The sequence below is a fragment of the Vipera berus genome, assembly GCF_964194415.1.
Source record: "Vipera berus genome assembly, chromosome: 6".
Lineage (NCBI taxonomy): Eukaryota > Metazoa > Chordata > Lepidosauria > Squamata > Viperidae > Vipera > Vipera berus.
The window spans coordinates 69,093,284-69,109,257 of record NC_138208.1 but is presented as its reverse complement, the minus strand read 5'-3'; the positions used below and the strand labels follow the sequence as shown (position 1 = coordinate 69,109,257).

At 35.7% G+C, this 15,974-nt stretch overlaps 1 protein-coding gene across 3 annotated transcripts in view; it reads right to left on the bottom strand.

Moving 5' to 3' along the window:
* The window catches only part of SLC41A2 (solute carrier family 41 member 2), a 41,784-nt gene that overhangs the window by 3,605 nt on the left and 22,205 nt on the right, over positions 1-15,974 (bottom strand). For 2 of the 3 annotated variants that reach the window (XM_081331140.1, XM_081331141.1), the window contains 6 exons: positions 14,947-15,091; positions 13,203-13,349; positions 10,839-10,986; positions 7,317-7,396; positions 5,630-5,761; positions 4,592-4,740 (listed from right to left, as the gene is read on the bottom strand). In XM_081331140.1, the coding sequence (XP_081187266.1) occupies positions 4,592-4,740; positions 5,630-5,761; positions 7,317-7,396; positions 10,839-10,986; positions 13,203-13,349; positions 14,947-15,091 (801 nt within the window). Of the gene's footprint in view, positions 1-1,948; positions 2,043-4,591; positions 4,741-5,629; positions 5,762-7,316; positions 7,397-10,838; positions 10,987-13,202; positions 13,350-14,946; positions 15,092-15,974 lie in introns of all 3 variants that reach the window. The other variant, XR_014026907.1, reaches the window with a different exon arrangement.

The following is a 15,974-nucleotide window of genomic DNA, read 5'->3' as shown; positions in this document are numbered from 1 at the left end:
AACTTTGATGGAAACATAGAGTTGAAAAAGTAGTTGAAAATGAGCAGGTTAAAATATTGTCAGATTTTCAAATACAAACTGATATAAGTTTTGAATCACAACTCAAAGATTTAACAAGATTTAACTGTGGTTGAAAAGAAGAAACTGTGGAAAACTGATGTGGCAATACCAAGGAATTGTAGAATGAAAGAAGTGGAAAAGATCAAAAGTATAAAAATTTGAAAATTGAAGCTGAAAGATAAACATAAACCAGGTGTGGTGGTTTCCTTCTGCAAATTACAAAAGGCCACATGCAGTGCTTTTTTTCTAAAAAAAAAAAAAGGTGCCGGAACTCTCATCTTGGTGGGCACAGGAGGCGGTGGGGGGGGCGGCGCTGCTGCGGTGGGCTGCCCCCCGGGGCCGGAGCTGGCACGCCTGATGCTGTGGGAGCAGTGGGGCCCGCTCTATATGGCGGGGCTGTGCAAGCTACATTAATTGAACACATGGCACACATCACAAATCAGATTCCTCCTTAATGCAATATTCCTTTGCATGACCATAGGACATTTAATAATGCAATTATGTTCTTATGCTTCCAAAGCATTCTTCCTTATCTTCCTGATACATTGATCACCATAAAAATACTCAAGGTCTCTTGGCATAAGAATAAATATGGTATTTAAGGAACGCAACAGAAAGCATTCACAATGCACAATGTATTTCAATTTCATTTTGTTTGAGGCAACTTCTTATAAAAGAATTGCCATTAATTTGTTTTAATAAAATAATTTAAATCAATTTTTCACTTGATTTCAAATTAAACGAATTATATTGGTTGACAATGAGATTTTTTTACTACAATTGCCAAATCCAATAAACTGGTTTTAGGTATATGTGTGCACTAATTATTTCAACACCAATACATTTTAACAACATATTATAAATGTAAATGAATGCAAATGCAAATTATACAATTTTTTTGTGCAAAAATGAAAAATTAACAGATTTAAGAGCTGTTATCATTAGTTATCCTTAGATAAAAATAATTCCATCATCTAAAACTTTGTTATACTGTATTTAATGAACAGATGCTTTGGGATTTTAAAAAAAGACTGACTACATTTGATTGTGTATCACCATGGCATTAAAACAAAATTTAAACAGTGTATGAAAAATAAAGGTTCCCTAAACGTCGGCTAGCTATATCCATACATTTTCCTTGATAGCACTCTATTGCCTTCTTTTTAGCATTTTTTTCAACTTCCCAGCTTAAAAAAGGCAAGGCGTCCCACACCAGGAGCTGAAAGTTTGTTTAAGCAGGTTGCCTGTTCACACTCGGCCCTTCTTACCCTCCCACTTTTGAATTAGCCCGTATAGAATGTGTTTCCTTCAATTTAAGCCATCTGAAGCCTGTTGCTGCAATGCATTCTGCTGCTCTGCAATCTGGCTGCCTCATTGGTGTGCTTCTGAGGAGAATTTGGCTTTCCGGAACAGTTTCCTTCAGCTTTTTTTGTGTATGTGTGCAAAAAAAGGTGCCAGAACACCGTTCTGAGCGTTCTATGGGAAAAAAAGCCCTGGCCACATGTATATTACATTGGTATACATCACAGCATCCTAGGTTCTTGATAAGAACTTGACGTGTATGAAGGCCAAATACCAGAAAAAGAACTGGTAGCTGTGATTTCATATTGTTGTATATAGGTGCCTTGGGTGCAATCCCAAAACAACTGGAGTACCATGTGAACACCATTGGCAATGAAATTGACAAAATCACCATCAGTCAATTGCAATAGACAGCTTTACTTGGAACAGCTGTGCTGATACCTTTAATAATATCAAACAACATGGGAATATCCCAGGTCCCTGGTAAGAACTCAACAGGTGGTTAAAAATGCCAAATCCAGTCTAAACATCTAGCTGACTCTATGATAAACAACAACAACAACAATAATATATCCTTGTTCCTTACCTTAAACTAAGTAATCAACGTGCAAAGTTATAACTTGCAACTAATTTAATCCTTTGGGAAATTATATTTTCAACCTAAAGAGTTCCATAGATTTCTACAGGCAGAAACAAATTCAAAAAATTGCAAACTTTGTATGTGACACAATATGCTAGAGACCAGTTTGAAATTTCATATTTCTTTAAAAATAATTTAAATACTCAAAATTCCAAATCAGAAGCATATTTAGTATTAAGCACCCTGAAATAATTTAATACATCTAAAAACACAGAACCTTTGATTTTATGCTGCAAAGGAAAATATCCATATGGCTACGCAATTTTCAAATTATCAAGTTTCTTTCTAGTTTTTCCATGATAGAAGGACCATGCATTATTTATTTAGATAAACATCTTTACTAAAAAAGCTACTCTGTAGTCCAAGTTAATTATATGTGTGCTAGGTGTGCTATTCTGTAATCCAAACAAATATATTTGAAAGCCTCTCTTTTCCCTGGAATAGGATTTTTTGAGACAGCTCTTCTTTTTTCCAAGACAGACCACCCTGGCCATTTAAAACTTCATGCAAAAATTTGTTAATCTCTGATTTTTCAAGAACCCCACAAAAGACACACTAACAGCACTCATCTCTATATGAGCAATCTCCTGTCACGTCATACCAAATATGGGATGTTATTACGTATTATTTTAGTTGACTATGAAGCCAGTATTAAGGATAGCATGACGAATATTTTCTCCTTCCACTAACCTGAATAGGTCAGGATTAACTTCTGTGCCTATGTCTCAACGCTAATCGTATTGCAGTGAGGGAGTACAAGGAGTGATAAAGGGCCAATATTCAAAAGCAGAAATGAGATATGACAGGAGGAATTAAACATTTATGTCTGAAAGTATGAATGGAAAAAAGGAGATTAAAAATATAAAATATAATCTAACTAAAATAACATAGGGATGTTCAAAACGCCTTATAGACCTTTATTCAATGGGAATGCCTGGGACATGACAAATAATGGTCATGTTAGTTTGAATGAAAAGAAGGTCTTTAGATATCACATAATTTTTTAAGCATGCTGATTATCACAGCTTATGTTACAAATAAATATAGATCTATACAGCAATCACAATCACTGAGACATGGTCTGATGCTAATTGAGCTAATCCGTTGCTCTTTCTATAAATTCTGACAACAACACAGAGACACGGCCTATATCCCTCCATAAATACCTGAGCTCCCACTCGACCTTGAGTTTTACACTACAGAATCATTTCTCAACAAGGAGTATCATCTCTTATCTTATCCTCTTGTCTCCTATCAAAAATAAATGATGTTAAATTGTGTTGGAGAAGAATATTTGGTTTCTGAAAGCTGAATGCTATCTGCTGATTTGTCTTTGCAACTCTACATATCCAATGAGTATGATATATTTTAAAAAGCCCCCAAAAGAAATACTAATATTATGCTCAAGACCAGCATTGCTGCTGCTCTGGGGACATCTGATGATACACAATCACTCCCATTACTTAGATGACAATTTTGCAATCAGCCAGTCTTTTTTTATTTCAGAGTGCCTGGATCTGATTGCTAAAGTGAATTGTTTACTTGCAGATCTCTGCAATTTTCTGTTAGTCTTCATAAATATCTGATAATGACAATTTGTTTAGAGATTATGCCTCTTTTACAATGCTAATACATCAAGAAAGGCCATCAGGCATATGCTCACGTTATCATTTTATTAATTTTTCTTTTCAAAATCTAGTATTGTTGAATTACTGCTTTAAGTCAGATTTGTCTAGCTAACATTAGAAGATATATATTCCCACAAGAACATTTGGATCACTGTTCTTAGAAAGAAAGGATCAACAGCTAATCTAATTAATTCTAGTTTACATGAAAATTTGAGGAACAATTCTGATTTTAAATAAATAGACAATTTCTGGGTGAGTTTCCCCATTACTTATTTCCAGTCCAATTAAACATAGTGTTTTTCAATTTTGGCAACTTTAAGATTTGTGGACTTCAACTTCCAGAATTCTTCAACCAGTGTCCATACATTTTGAAAGCTGCCAAGGTTGAAAAATACTGCTTTAACATAACTGTGTTCTGAGATTTCTCACAAGGATGTGAACATTCCAGAGAACTCTTAGCCAAAATGGGGCAGACTTTGGAAGTCACAAACTCTGAATCATGAAATGGATGGCTTGGTTATTGCTGTCTGGTATTCAATTTTATGTGACTGACAAATCTTAAAATGAAGACTTTAAAATCCCTGAATATTGTGCAAGGAAAATATACATTGTTGTTGTCACTATTATTTTCCTATTGTTTCTATTATTTGAAAGAATCTCATTAAATCAGGTTTCCTTCAAGAAGTTGTGGGTACACCATAACATCACTGGAGGTTTTTAAGAAGAGATTGGACAGTCATTTATCCAGAATAGTACAGTCACCTGCTTGAACAAGCGACTGCTCTAGAAGACTTACAAGGTCCCTTCCAAATCTGTAACTCTGTTAGGTTGGGGGTCACTGTCATTAAGTATCACTGAGATACCATTTTGAGCAGTGGTGAATGAAAAGGGGGCTGAGTTGTTGCATTCAATGCTTGAAAATAAATCTATAAGTAATATTTCAAAAATGTTTTAGCCTTACCTGTAGAAGAGCTGTGAACAAATATACCACAATGAAGATGGGTGTCAAAGATGTGTGACCACTCTTCATAAAATGGATAGTGTACAAAAATATTAAATGCCCAGGAATCACCAACAGCAGAAGAACTTGAGCTGATTTATTATTTACTCCTGTAAATGAGAATAAATAACACAATAAGAAGGCTACTGATATTTTCTTTAGGTAATAGGATGACATTATTAGTTCATTAGTTTCTGCGGTTTTGAAAAAATAACAGGAAATAAAACATAACAGACATAAAATAAACCAGTGAGTTAAAAAGTCACAAATAATGACTAGGTACATTTGGTTTAATATGAAATAATGATTGAAACATTATCATTTGCAGCATATTGAAAATCAAAGGAACTGACTTCTTTAAATATCCTGGGCTTAAATGATGAAATGCCGTTTTACTGTCATGAAAAAAAATCCAGTAAAGACTTTTCTATACACACTGCAGAACTTAAGAAATGAAACAAACAATATTTTAGTCTATGGAGATTCACAATCATCCAGGTCATAGTTGTCCCAAAGGTTTTTTTCAAAAGGCAACTGGAATTTTTTCGGTTTTTTGCCTTGAAAACATTTCACTTTCATCCAAGAATCTTCTTGAGTTTTGAGAAGCGAAATGTTTTCAAGAAAAAAAAATCCCCAAGAACGTCCAGTTGCCTTCTGGAAAGCACTTTTGGAAAAATGATTTTTTTAATGAAAATTTTTTGATTATGGAACTAAGTGCAGTTTCTGACTAATGCCAGTAATTACATATACTGCTTTTTTTTAATGGTGGACATACAATCCTTGAGAAACAATGCATATAGGAAAAATGAAATAGAGGCATTTATTCAGTGTTTTTGTTTGAACACTTGATTCTAATAAAGGAATGTGATGTACAATGTAATCTGTAAATCTCAAGAAATGGCTACCAATATCTTTAATCATAATATTTGCTTAAAGTATTATAAATTATATATGGGCAAGAAATATCAGAATGTAAAGACAAGGCAACACAGCTTGTACCTGTGCCAAAAAATGTTCTGCATGGATAATAGCAGCCTTTGGCTTCTTCTGGTAATTCTCCAGGAACACTATGTAAATGTAAATAAGTTGAAATTCTGCTGGCTTGAATTGCTACTAAATTACCGCCAATCCCTATGGAGAACAGGCAGGAAAAATACCATTGTTTATTCATGATTACACAATAAGGGTTAGAAATAGATCTAACACTTTTTTGTGTGTCTCCTTACTTAATATTTTATTGCTGCCATATTCAAAACATGACTGTGTCTTATTGCCTCATGATTAAAGGTAGTCCTCGACTTAAAACCATTTGTTTAGTGACCATTCTGAGGTACAATGGCACTGAAAGAAGTCACTTATGACCAGTCCTTGAAGTTCTGACTCTCGCAGCATCCTCATGGTCATGTGATCACAATTTGGTCACTTGGTAACTGGCATGTATTTATATATTTATGACAGTTGCAATGTCCCAGGGTCACTATTTGTGGCTTTCCCAGCCAGGTCCTAGAAGCAAAGTTAATGAGGGAAGCTGAATTTGCTTAACAACCATGTGATTCATGTTAACAACTGCAGTGATTTGCTTAACAACTATAGTAAAAAAAAAGATCATAAAATTGGGCACAACTCACTTCAACAACCTCCTTGCTTAACTATGGAAATTCTGGTCACAATTGTAGTCGTAAATTGAGAATTACCCATATTAGCCAATAGCTTATTACTATTGACAACATATTTCTGTATGGTATAGTGGGAGCTGCATGGAAGAGGGAAACTATACTAGGAGTATCAACTTAAGAATGCATCGTATTTATAAAACATCCTAGTCAAACATGTTAAAAGTAGAAACTAATGCTGATGTTATGCAGTGAATATGATTGGTGAAAATTCTAACTTTATATGATACAAAATGTTTTTGGTGATTTTTGTATGTAGTATTCCACGTATCTTCATGATTGTGTAAGCATGCATGGGCACACCCACCCATCCACCCAAAGCTCTTAAAACCCTGGCTCTTCCCTCAGGCTTTTGGACCAAGATGTTAATGGAGTCCAATTTGGATGTTTTGCTGTGCTGGTTGACAGCATGATTATTTTTACCTAGTATGTTCATATGTATATTTTATTTGTAATCACGTTAGCCACCCACAGTTATTTGATTAACGTGGGTGGGCAGATAAATTTTGCTAATTCTAACACTCTGCTCTTGTTTTCTCATTCTAACAATTGTACATTAAGTATATATGGAAATTATACTATAACTTCAAACTATACAGAAAGAAATCAGTGGACTGAAATATAATCACTTAGGCATCCATACTGATTATTACAACATTACAGAGTTATTACTATGTGTGTATTTGTGTCTGTATCTGTGTAATGTTCACAGAAATCTTTATACAGCAGTACATAGAAATGTCTAAGACAATGTTTTAAAATCTGTGTCTGGTATCTAAATATATAAACTATGTGAGGTTTAAAAGTATATTTTTATTCCCAACTGATCTCTGAATGTATATTTATCTTTTCACAACAGAAAACCAGGAACTGTTTTTACTCTAAAATTACAGTGTGACTTTACAGTAGTACATACCCACCCACTTATGTCTCGATTTGGTCTGGAATATTATTTTACCTAACTGGCACGTAGTAAGCCACAGCAATTTTAAGAAATTCCATGTCTCCCTTACCATTGATTACTGGAGTATAAACAACAATCCCAACCAAATTAGGATCAGATACAGTTGTATCCAGAATAAGGCCACCAATACTGAAAAAGAATTTGAAATTTCAGACAGGGTTAGTCAGACAGCAAAGCTATTTAAATGCATAGAACAATGTTGTGGCTTTATAAACAAAACAGAAATAATTTGGAAGCTATGTATGCCTATACACATTTTGCCATATTGTTTCTAAGAATCAATCTAACACAACCAGGAAATACTCTTAACCAGGGCTTTTTTTCTCATAGAATGCTCAGAACGGAGTTCCGGCACCTTTTTTGGATGGAACCTTGTAGGGTAGGCAAGGCAGGTTGTAGGACATGTGTGAGTTCCGGCACCTTTTTCTTTTACAAAAAAAGCACTGCTCTTAACATACCTATAAAATATTGAGCTGTGGTAGAAAAGTTGAGTTTGAACATACTGTACTTATTTGTGACAAGATGGATAACAAACAAATGTAATAAATAAAACATTTACATATGTTTTATTGTAAAATCTACTTCTACCAACAGTAAACATAATCTACTACTTAATTTTACCTTTCAGATCAGTACCTAGCAAAAAATAAAACATACAATAAATTTAAAAATTAACTCCACTGAAGTCTACTGAATCTAAATGGATAAAATGTAAGTTTGTGCCCACAGAAGTCCACTCAAGATCATATTCACTTTTAAAGCCTCATACATCTTAAACTCAAAACGAAGCATGTCCTCTCACTTTATTGACCAGTGGACCACTACGGTGGGAAGGTAACAGCGTTCCGTGCGCCTTTGGCGTCTAGTCATGCCGGCCACATGACCACGGAGACGTCCTTGGACAAGCGCTGGCTCTTCGGCTTTGAAACGGAGATGAGCACCGGCCCCTAGAGTCGGAAACGACTAGCATGCGTGTGCGGGGGAACCTTTACCTTTTTTTAACTACTTTTTGTCATGATTTTACATACTGCCCTGAAACCTTTCTGGATAACAAACAAATTTGCAATATCTTAGTTAAATAAATGTCATAGATCAACTCTGAGCCTGGTAGTGCAGTGGTTAGAATGCATTATTGCAGCCTAATTTTGCCAGCTACCAGCAGTTTGATTCTGACCGGTTCAAATTTTGCTCAGTCTTCCATCCTTCTGAGCTCAGTAAACTAAGGATCCAGATTGTTGGGGCAAATATGCTGATATTTGTAAGCTGCCCCATGTGTCCCGCTTACCTTACTAGAAGGCCCACCACAGCCAGGCCTCCCAAACCCCAACACCTTTCGCACTGCTACTTGAATTCTTCTGCAGCCACTTGCCACCACTTGTGGGTGGCTGTCATGTGGCTCATTGCGCCGTTGCTGCTCTGCCCAGCAGGATGCATGGGCCACTTCCACTGCTTGCGCACTTCGGGCCACTTCTATTCCTCACAGCAGGAGGCCATGTGGCGCTTCAGGCCGTTTCTGCTGCGGAAACAGCCCAAATAACCATGCACCATCCTGCCACGAGCAGCAGAAATGGCACAAAGCACCATGCAGCATCCTGCCGGGAGGAGCAGCAATGGCACAATGTGCCACATGGTGTCTGGCCGCAAGTGGCAGCAAGCAGCCGCAGAAGAAGTCAAGCAGCGGCATGACAGGTGTCAGGGTGTGGGAGCCTGGCTGTGGTGGTCCTAAGGTAAGACATTCTCTGAAATTAAGACCTAGTGCCTCTTTTGGAGGCAAAAAAAATATAAGACCAGGTCTTAATTTTGGGGAAACACAGTATATAGTAGTTGGAGAAGATGTGCCTTCTAGTCTACAGGTGAAACTCGAAAAATTACAATATCGTGCAAAAGATCATTTATTTCAGTAATGCAACTTAAAAGGGGAAACTAATATATGAGATAGACTCATTACATGCAAAGCAAGATAGTTCAAGCTGTGATTTGTCATAATTGTGATGATTATGGCTTACAGCTCATGAAAACCACAATCTCAGTAAATTAGAATATTACATGCAATCAATAAAACAAGGAATGTACATAGAACAATATTGGACCTCTGAAAAGTATAAGCATGCATATGTACTCAGTACTTGGTTTGGGCCCCTTTTGCAGCAATTACTGCCTCAATGCGGCGTGGCATGGAAGCTATCAACCTGTGGCACTGCTGAGGTGTTATAAAAGACCAGGATGCTTCAATAGCGGCCTTCAGCTCTTCTGCATTGTTCGGTCTCATGTCTCTCATCTTTCTCTTGGCAATGCCCCATAGATTCTCTATGGGGTTCAGGTCAGGCAAGTTTGCTGGCCAATCAAGCACAGTAATCCCATGGTCACTGAACCAGGTTTTGGTGCTTTTGGCAGTGTGGGCAGGTGCCAAGTCCTGCTGGAAAATGAAGTCAGCATCCCCATAAAGCTTGTCTGCAGAAGGAAGCATGAAGTGCTCCAAAATCTCCTGGTAGACGGCTGCATTGACCCTGGACTTAATGAAGCACAGTGGACCAACACCAGCAGATGACATGGCTCCCCAAATCAACACAGACTGTGGAAACTTCACACTGGACTTCAAGCATCTTGCAGTGTGTGCCTCTCCATTCTTCCTCCAGACTCTAGGTCCTTGGTTTCCAAATGAGATGCAAAAGTTGCTCTCATCAGAAAAGAGGACTTTGGACCACTGAGCAACAGACCAGGTCTGTTTTTCTTTAGCCCAGGTAAGACGCTTCTGACGTTTGTTGTTCAGGAGTGGCTTGACAAGAGGAATACGACATTTGAAGCCCATGTCCAGGATCCGTCTGTGTGTGGTGGCTCTTGATGCACTGACTCCAGCCTCAGTCCACTCCTTGTGAAAGTCCCCAACACTTTTGAATGGCCTTTTCCTGACAATCCTCTCCAGGCTACGGTTATCCCTGCAGCTTGTGCACCTTTTTCTTCCACACTTTTCCCTTCCACATAACTTTCTAGTAATGTTCTATTAATGTTCTATTAATACAGCACTTTGGGAACATCCAACTTCTTTTGCAATTACCTTTTGAGGCTTTCCCTCCTTATGGAGGGTGTCAATGATGGTTTTCTGCACAACTGTCAGGTCAGCAGTCTTCCCCATAATTGTGATTCCTACTGAACCAGACTGAGAGACCATTTAAAGGCTCAGGAACCCTTTGCAGGTGTTATGGCTTAATTAGCTGATTAGAGTGGGACACTTTGAGCCTAGAATTGCACCTTTTCACAATATTCTAATTTTCTGAGATTGTGGATTTGGGGTTTTCATGAGCTGTACGCCATAATCATCACAATTATGACAAATCACAGCTTGAACTATCTTGCTTTGCATGTAATGAGTCTATCTCATATATTAGTTTCCCCTTTTAAGTTGCATTGCTGAAATAAATGAACTTTTGCCCGATATTCTAATTTTTCGAGTTTCACCTGCATGCTTAAAAAAATAAGCTTAGGTAATTCTGTATTCTTGCACATAAAGTATCATAGTTTATGTGGTTTGGATCCCTTTTAAACATTTTCTAAATGACAATAAACTCCTTACCTGCTAATGACCATTGCAGTTATAACAGGTTCCCACCCAGAATGAAGGACTGTTCTTGTAGCTGGATGCTTAGCAGCAATTATAATCCACATAGGAGTTAGAGCCAAGAAAAAGGCACCAACTAAAGGAGATATATAATAATAGTTCTCTAGAATTAAAACAAAATATTAGGATTTATCATAAACTTCTGAGGAAATTACGAGTTTTTTACAAATATCTTATTTATCAGATTGAAACCTTTCTTGTAATTTTCCATTATAAATAAAATTATTAATTATAACATCCTTTGTTATTAATAAGGCTTAACTGCTGACATATATGTTATGATTAGAAACACTATTTTATGCCTGAATAACTATAGATACCATTTGGTTTGGAACACGTATGACAAACCATTCTAAGCATTTTTCTTTATCCTCTTTTTATCTTTTTCTGATATCTAAAGTTAATGCTATTTAAACTTTTATATTGCTTTTGCTCTGCATTGTTCCTTACTTTATTTTTGTATCATTACCAAACTGAAAATTTGTTCTTTTTATAATCTTTGCATCTTCTGGCTATACTTTAAATATCCAAGATGGAAGCCAAAAATTAGAAGGAGCCTGTTAACACATTTATGATTTTGGGTCTCCACAGACCAATACAACTGTCTTCCTGAAATATGCAAGATGGATTGGGCATACATCACAGTTGCCTTTTTTATTCCTACTCCAGAACATGCTTTCAAATACAATCAAGACCATTTCTGTAATTGTTTATTGTAAAAAAACTGTGAATTCTATTCTAAGCAATATGGGTGAAGAGTTATTTTCTTATAAGATTCCCCTGCAGAATAACCTAAAGAAAATGAGATAAAACTCAGACACCCCCCACCCACCCCTGCTGGCTATCAGGATCCAGGTACTAATAGTACAATTTGCATAATTCCCAGAAGAAAATACAGTATAGCCCAGGCATGGCAAGATCAAAGTTAACTGTGAAGAAAAAAAGGGGATTGCTAAAGGAACAAAGAAAGGTTATTGAGCACACAAGTTGATCTTATCATCAACTTTTTAGAGTGAACTCTTATTGAAAATTCACAATGTTTATGGGTTCTAGAGTTCTTTTGCTATCAACATTGGTTACTATTTCTGTAGTAGGATTCATCATAGGATTATTTCAGCAGGTGATAGTATCCAGCAAATCTTATTTAGAGCTGAAAGGGCTGGGCCTAATTAGCACCTAGACAGGATGCTTAAAGGGCTGTAATCTAGACTAGAAAGTAGAAAACTCAAGAAAGGTTATATAAACTGTTCATATCAGTGGTTATAACTGACACTGAAAATAGTTACCATTATTTATTTATTTATTTTAAAAGACATAATTGTCTATGATATAACAACAGTGCAAAAGAATGTAGGATAATTGATATTTAGAGCATTTTCCCCAGAGGTACTTACACTAAAACAATTACAAATAAAAATATTAAATGTATTCTATGTTTATATTAGCTTATATTTTAATCTTAGATGCATTTAATAAGGTAGTTACTGTCTACAAAAGCTTTCCAGATATTCAAACTGCAACCCAACAGCACCCTCTAGTGGTTTAAAAGGATATTAAAAGAAAATACAGGTAGTCCTCAACTTGCGACCACAACTGAACCCAAAATTTCCATTGCTAAAGCAAGATAGTTGTTAAGTGAGTTTTGCCCCATTTTATAACCTTTCTTGTTAAGTGAATCACTGCAGTTGTTAAGTCAGTAACACAGTTGTTAAATGAATCTGGCTTCCCATTGACTTTGCTTGTCAGGAGGTCACAAAAGGTGATCACATGACCCGGGGACACTGAAGCTGTAATAAATATATGCCAGTTGCCAAGCATCCAAATTATGATCACATGACTATGGGGAATGCTGCAAAGGTCATAAGTCTGGAAAATGATTGTAAGTCACTTTTTTCAGTGATGTTGTAACTTCGAACAGTCACAAAATGAATAGTTGTAAGTTGCAGACTACTTGTAGTATAAAAACAATTTAACTGAATATTTTCAACATTATTGTTCAATCACCCTGTCTTGTTCTTTCATAAGTCTTTCATTTATAATCTCTGTGTCTTCCAGATATTTCTTCATTTTTCTTATTTCCTTATCAAAATGCACATTAACAATATAAAAATTGATTCAGTTTAATGTCATTTAATCTCATGTTGACATATCTGAGATCTGGAAACACATTTAGTTTCAAGTAAGTGAACTCCTCTAAAAGCTATCCTTTTGAAATACTATTCAATGAAAATATATTCAAGGAGATGGCTGGGAATTCAGATACTTGGAACTGACAACTTAGTTCTTCTAAAATTTTTTTTGAAAAAAAAGAATACTTACCAAGGCAATTATATAAACCCTGACTTAACCATGCCAAAATGGCAAGCGTGATTAGGTCTCCAAAGCTGGCTGCAATAGGTGTTGCAACATTGTCAGGATTTATGCCAGTCTTCTTGGAGCCAACAATAACACCAACCATTATTATGCCTAGAGCCATTGTAATAGAAAGTAGGTCAATCTGTAATTCTATATAAGAAAACTTTAGAAGAGTTCAAATAAAAATCTCCTTTATTTCTAAATTCAATTATGGGCTATTTTATTGCCATCTTTATCGTTAGTCTGTTTTTAAAAAATCACATATTACTATGAAATATTGCTTTATTCTAAGTGCTTTAATAATCATTTTAGAGGTAGTACAGATGAAACTCAGAATTGGTAAAGTTATTAAACAATGACTCCACTAACAGTCATCTCTGCTTTGGATGCATTTGTGACTTCCCATCGCCCAGTACACTCACACAGAGAAGGCCTCCTCAGGGTACCGTTGGCTAGACAATGTCGGCTGACGACCCCCAGGGGGAGAGCCTTCTCTGTGGGAGCACCAACCCTATGGAACCAGCTCCCCCCTGAGCTTCGGATGGCCCCAGATCTCCAGTCCTTTCACCGCGGCCTCAAAACATTCCTTTTCCACCTGGCTGACCTGGACTGACAGGGATTTTAATTATGTTTTTATTTTTAACTCTAATTTTAATTTATTTTAATTTTAATTTATTCTACAGGGGCCTTTAATTTTAATTTTTATTTTAACTTCTGTATTATTGTATGTTATTGTTGTTAGCCACCCTGAGTCCTTTGGGAGATAGGGCGGCATATAAGTCCCAATAATAAATAAATAAATAAATAGCTGAACTGTATTTAATGTATTGTTCATTCAAATGTTAAGGTACTGTGTCTTTTTTATTAACTAATTATTATTAATTAACAACCCACAAATTTATAGCATCACTTCTCAATCAAAGTAACATATAATGGTAATAATGCCATTAAACATGTTTATAGCAAAACCATTAAAAGATAATTTAGACTAGTTATGAAAGTGCCACATAAAGAGAATGACTACTTCTTGTACCAGTAATATACAAACACTAATTCTCTATTGTTTTAAATAAATTCTAAATTTCTATAATAGAAATAAAACCATAATCTTTAATCAGATTTTCTGTCCTATCTTTTGCTTGATATTCTTATGTTGAAGTTTAGATTGTACATTCACTCAGATGTGAACCTATCATCCACGTAACAGTGATAATTATTACAGGTATTAAATTATTATAGTCACCTACTGCAGTGAACTCTGATGGTGATAACATATTATCAATAAAATAATACCATACAAAACAATAATAACAAAAAATAATTAATCTATTAGCCAAAAAGAAAAATATTTTGAAAGTGCTGGTAGGCTCTGATTAAATTCAAATGTTTCAGGTAATAAAAAGTAATACAATTAATTAATTTTGATTAATAAAAAGGAGTTATATTTGTTAGTTGGCTAGAGTTATGGTATATTGGTTCAATGACAAAGGTGGGCAAATAAAAACCAATGACTATGAAGGAAATTAATAAATATTATAAATTCAAAATACAATTGTAATTTGTTTAAATGTACAGAGCCATCTACCATATGCTATCTACCATTAGATATGAGTCAATTGAACCTAACCTTGCTCTTTTTTTAAATTGCACAATATTGACAATGTCAAAATTAATAGTGTTTACATTTAAAATATTAAAATGTTTTTACCCTGTAAAAGTGATGCTATGAAGGCTGTTGCTACACTGCTAGAACACAAAAGAACCGAGTGATCAAGATGGTATTTCCCTTCAGGAATCCAGCCCAGTATGACTGCTGCCACAGCTGCCAAAAAGCCAACTACTGTTGCTTGTACCTGCAGAATAACAATAAATATTTAACGTGAGAAAAGGTATGCTTCCCTATAAACACAATGGAGTTTATACATAGTTCTGTATAAAATTGAGGCTAGCATTTAGATCCTTGGTTTACTAGTGGTGATTTAGTGGACTTCAGATAGAATGGACAAATTGAACAGCACGTGCATTTAACGGACCCAATTCACTGTAACTAAACTACCCCGGGTGATTTCTGTCAATTGGGCTAGTACATCTTGATGCAACTGATAAAATATATGTTGTGGTGCAATTGTTGAAAATGATATACTCTCAGTTTTAACGGACAATCGGGAATATTGGGCTCCACCTTTCCCCTGGATTAGTTGGCTACAACTAGCATTTATAGCACTGTCAGAAAATACCAGTGCTTCTTACACCTCTACCATCATTATCATCTATGGCCATTAAGCCAGAGAGCCCACAATAAAATAGATAAATCTGTAATTATGATTAATAAAACTTTTTTAAAAAGATAAAATGCAATAAAAATACATAAGAAACATTATTAAAGTAACTGCAATACAGATAGGAGTGGCAATCATGAAAATTTGTGCCAAACCTCAACTGTAGTAGGGATGTATACAAGAAATGGTGGCACAAATCAGATGACCTTGAAAGAGATATTAGGCTCCTGCTTAGAAAAAGCACTGACAGATATTGTGTTCTCTACTCGGGTAAAAAAAAAATGTCTTCCAAGGTTCTGTTTAGAGACCATATCAAAGGCACATATGGATTGCACAGAACCATCTCTACATGGCATCAGCGCTTCTGAAAAGCAATGTTTTTATACATCTTCCACAAAACTGCAGATGGTAATACATCCAGCTGGTCAAAGTAAAAACCCAGTGAAATTTCAGAATC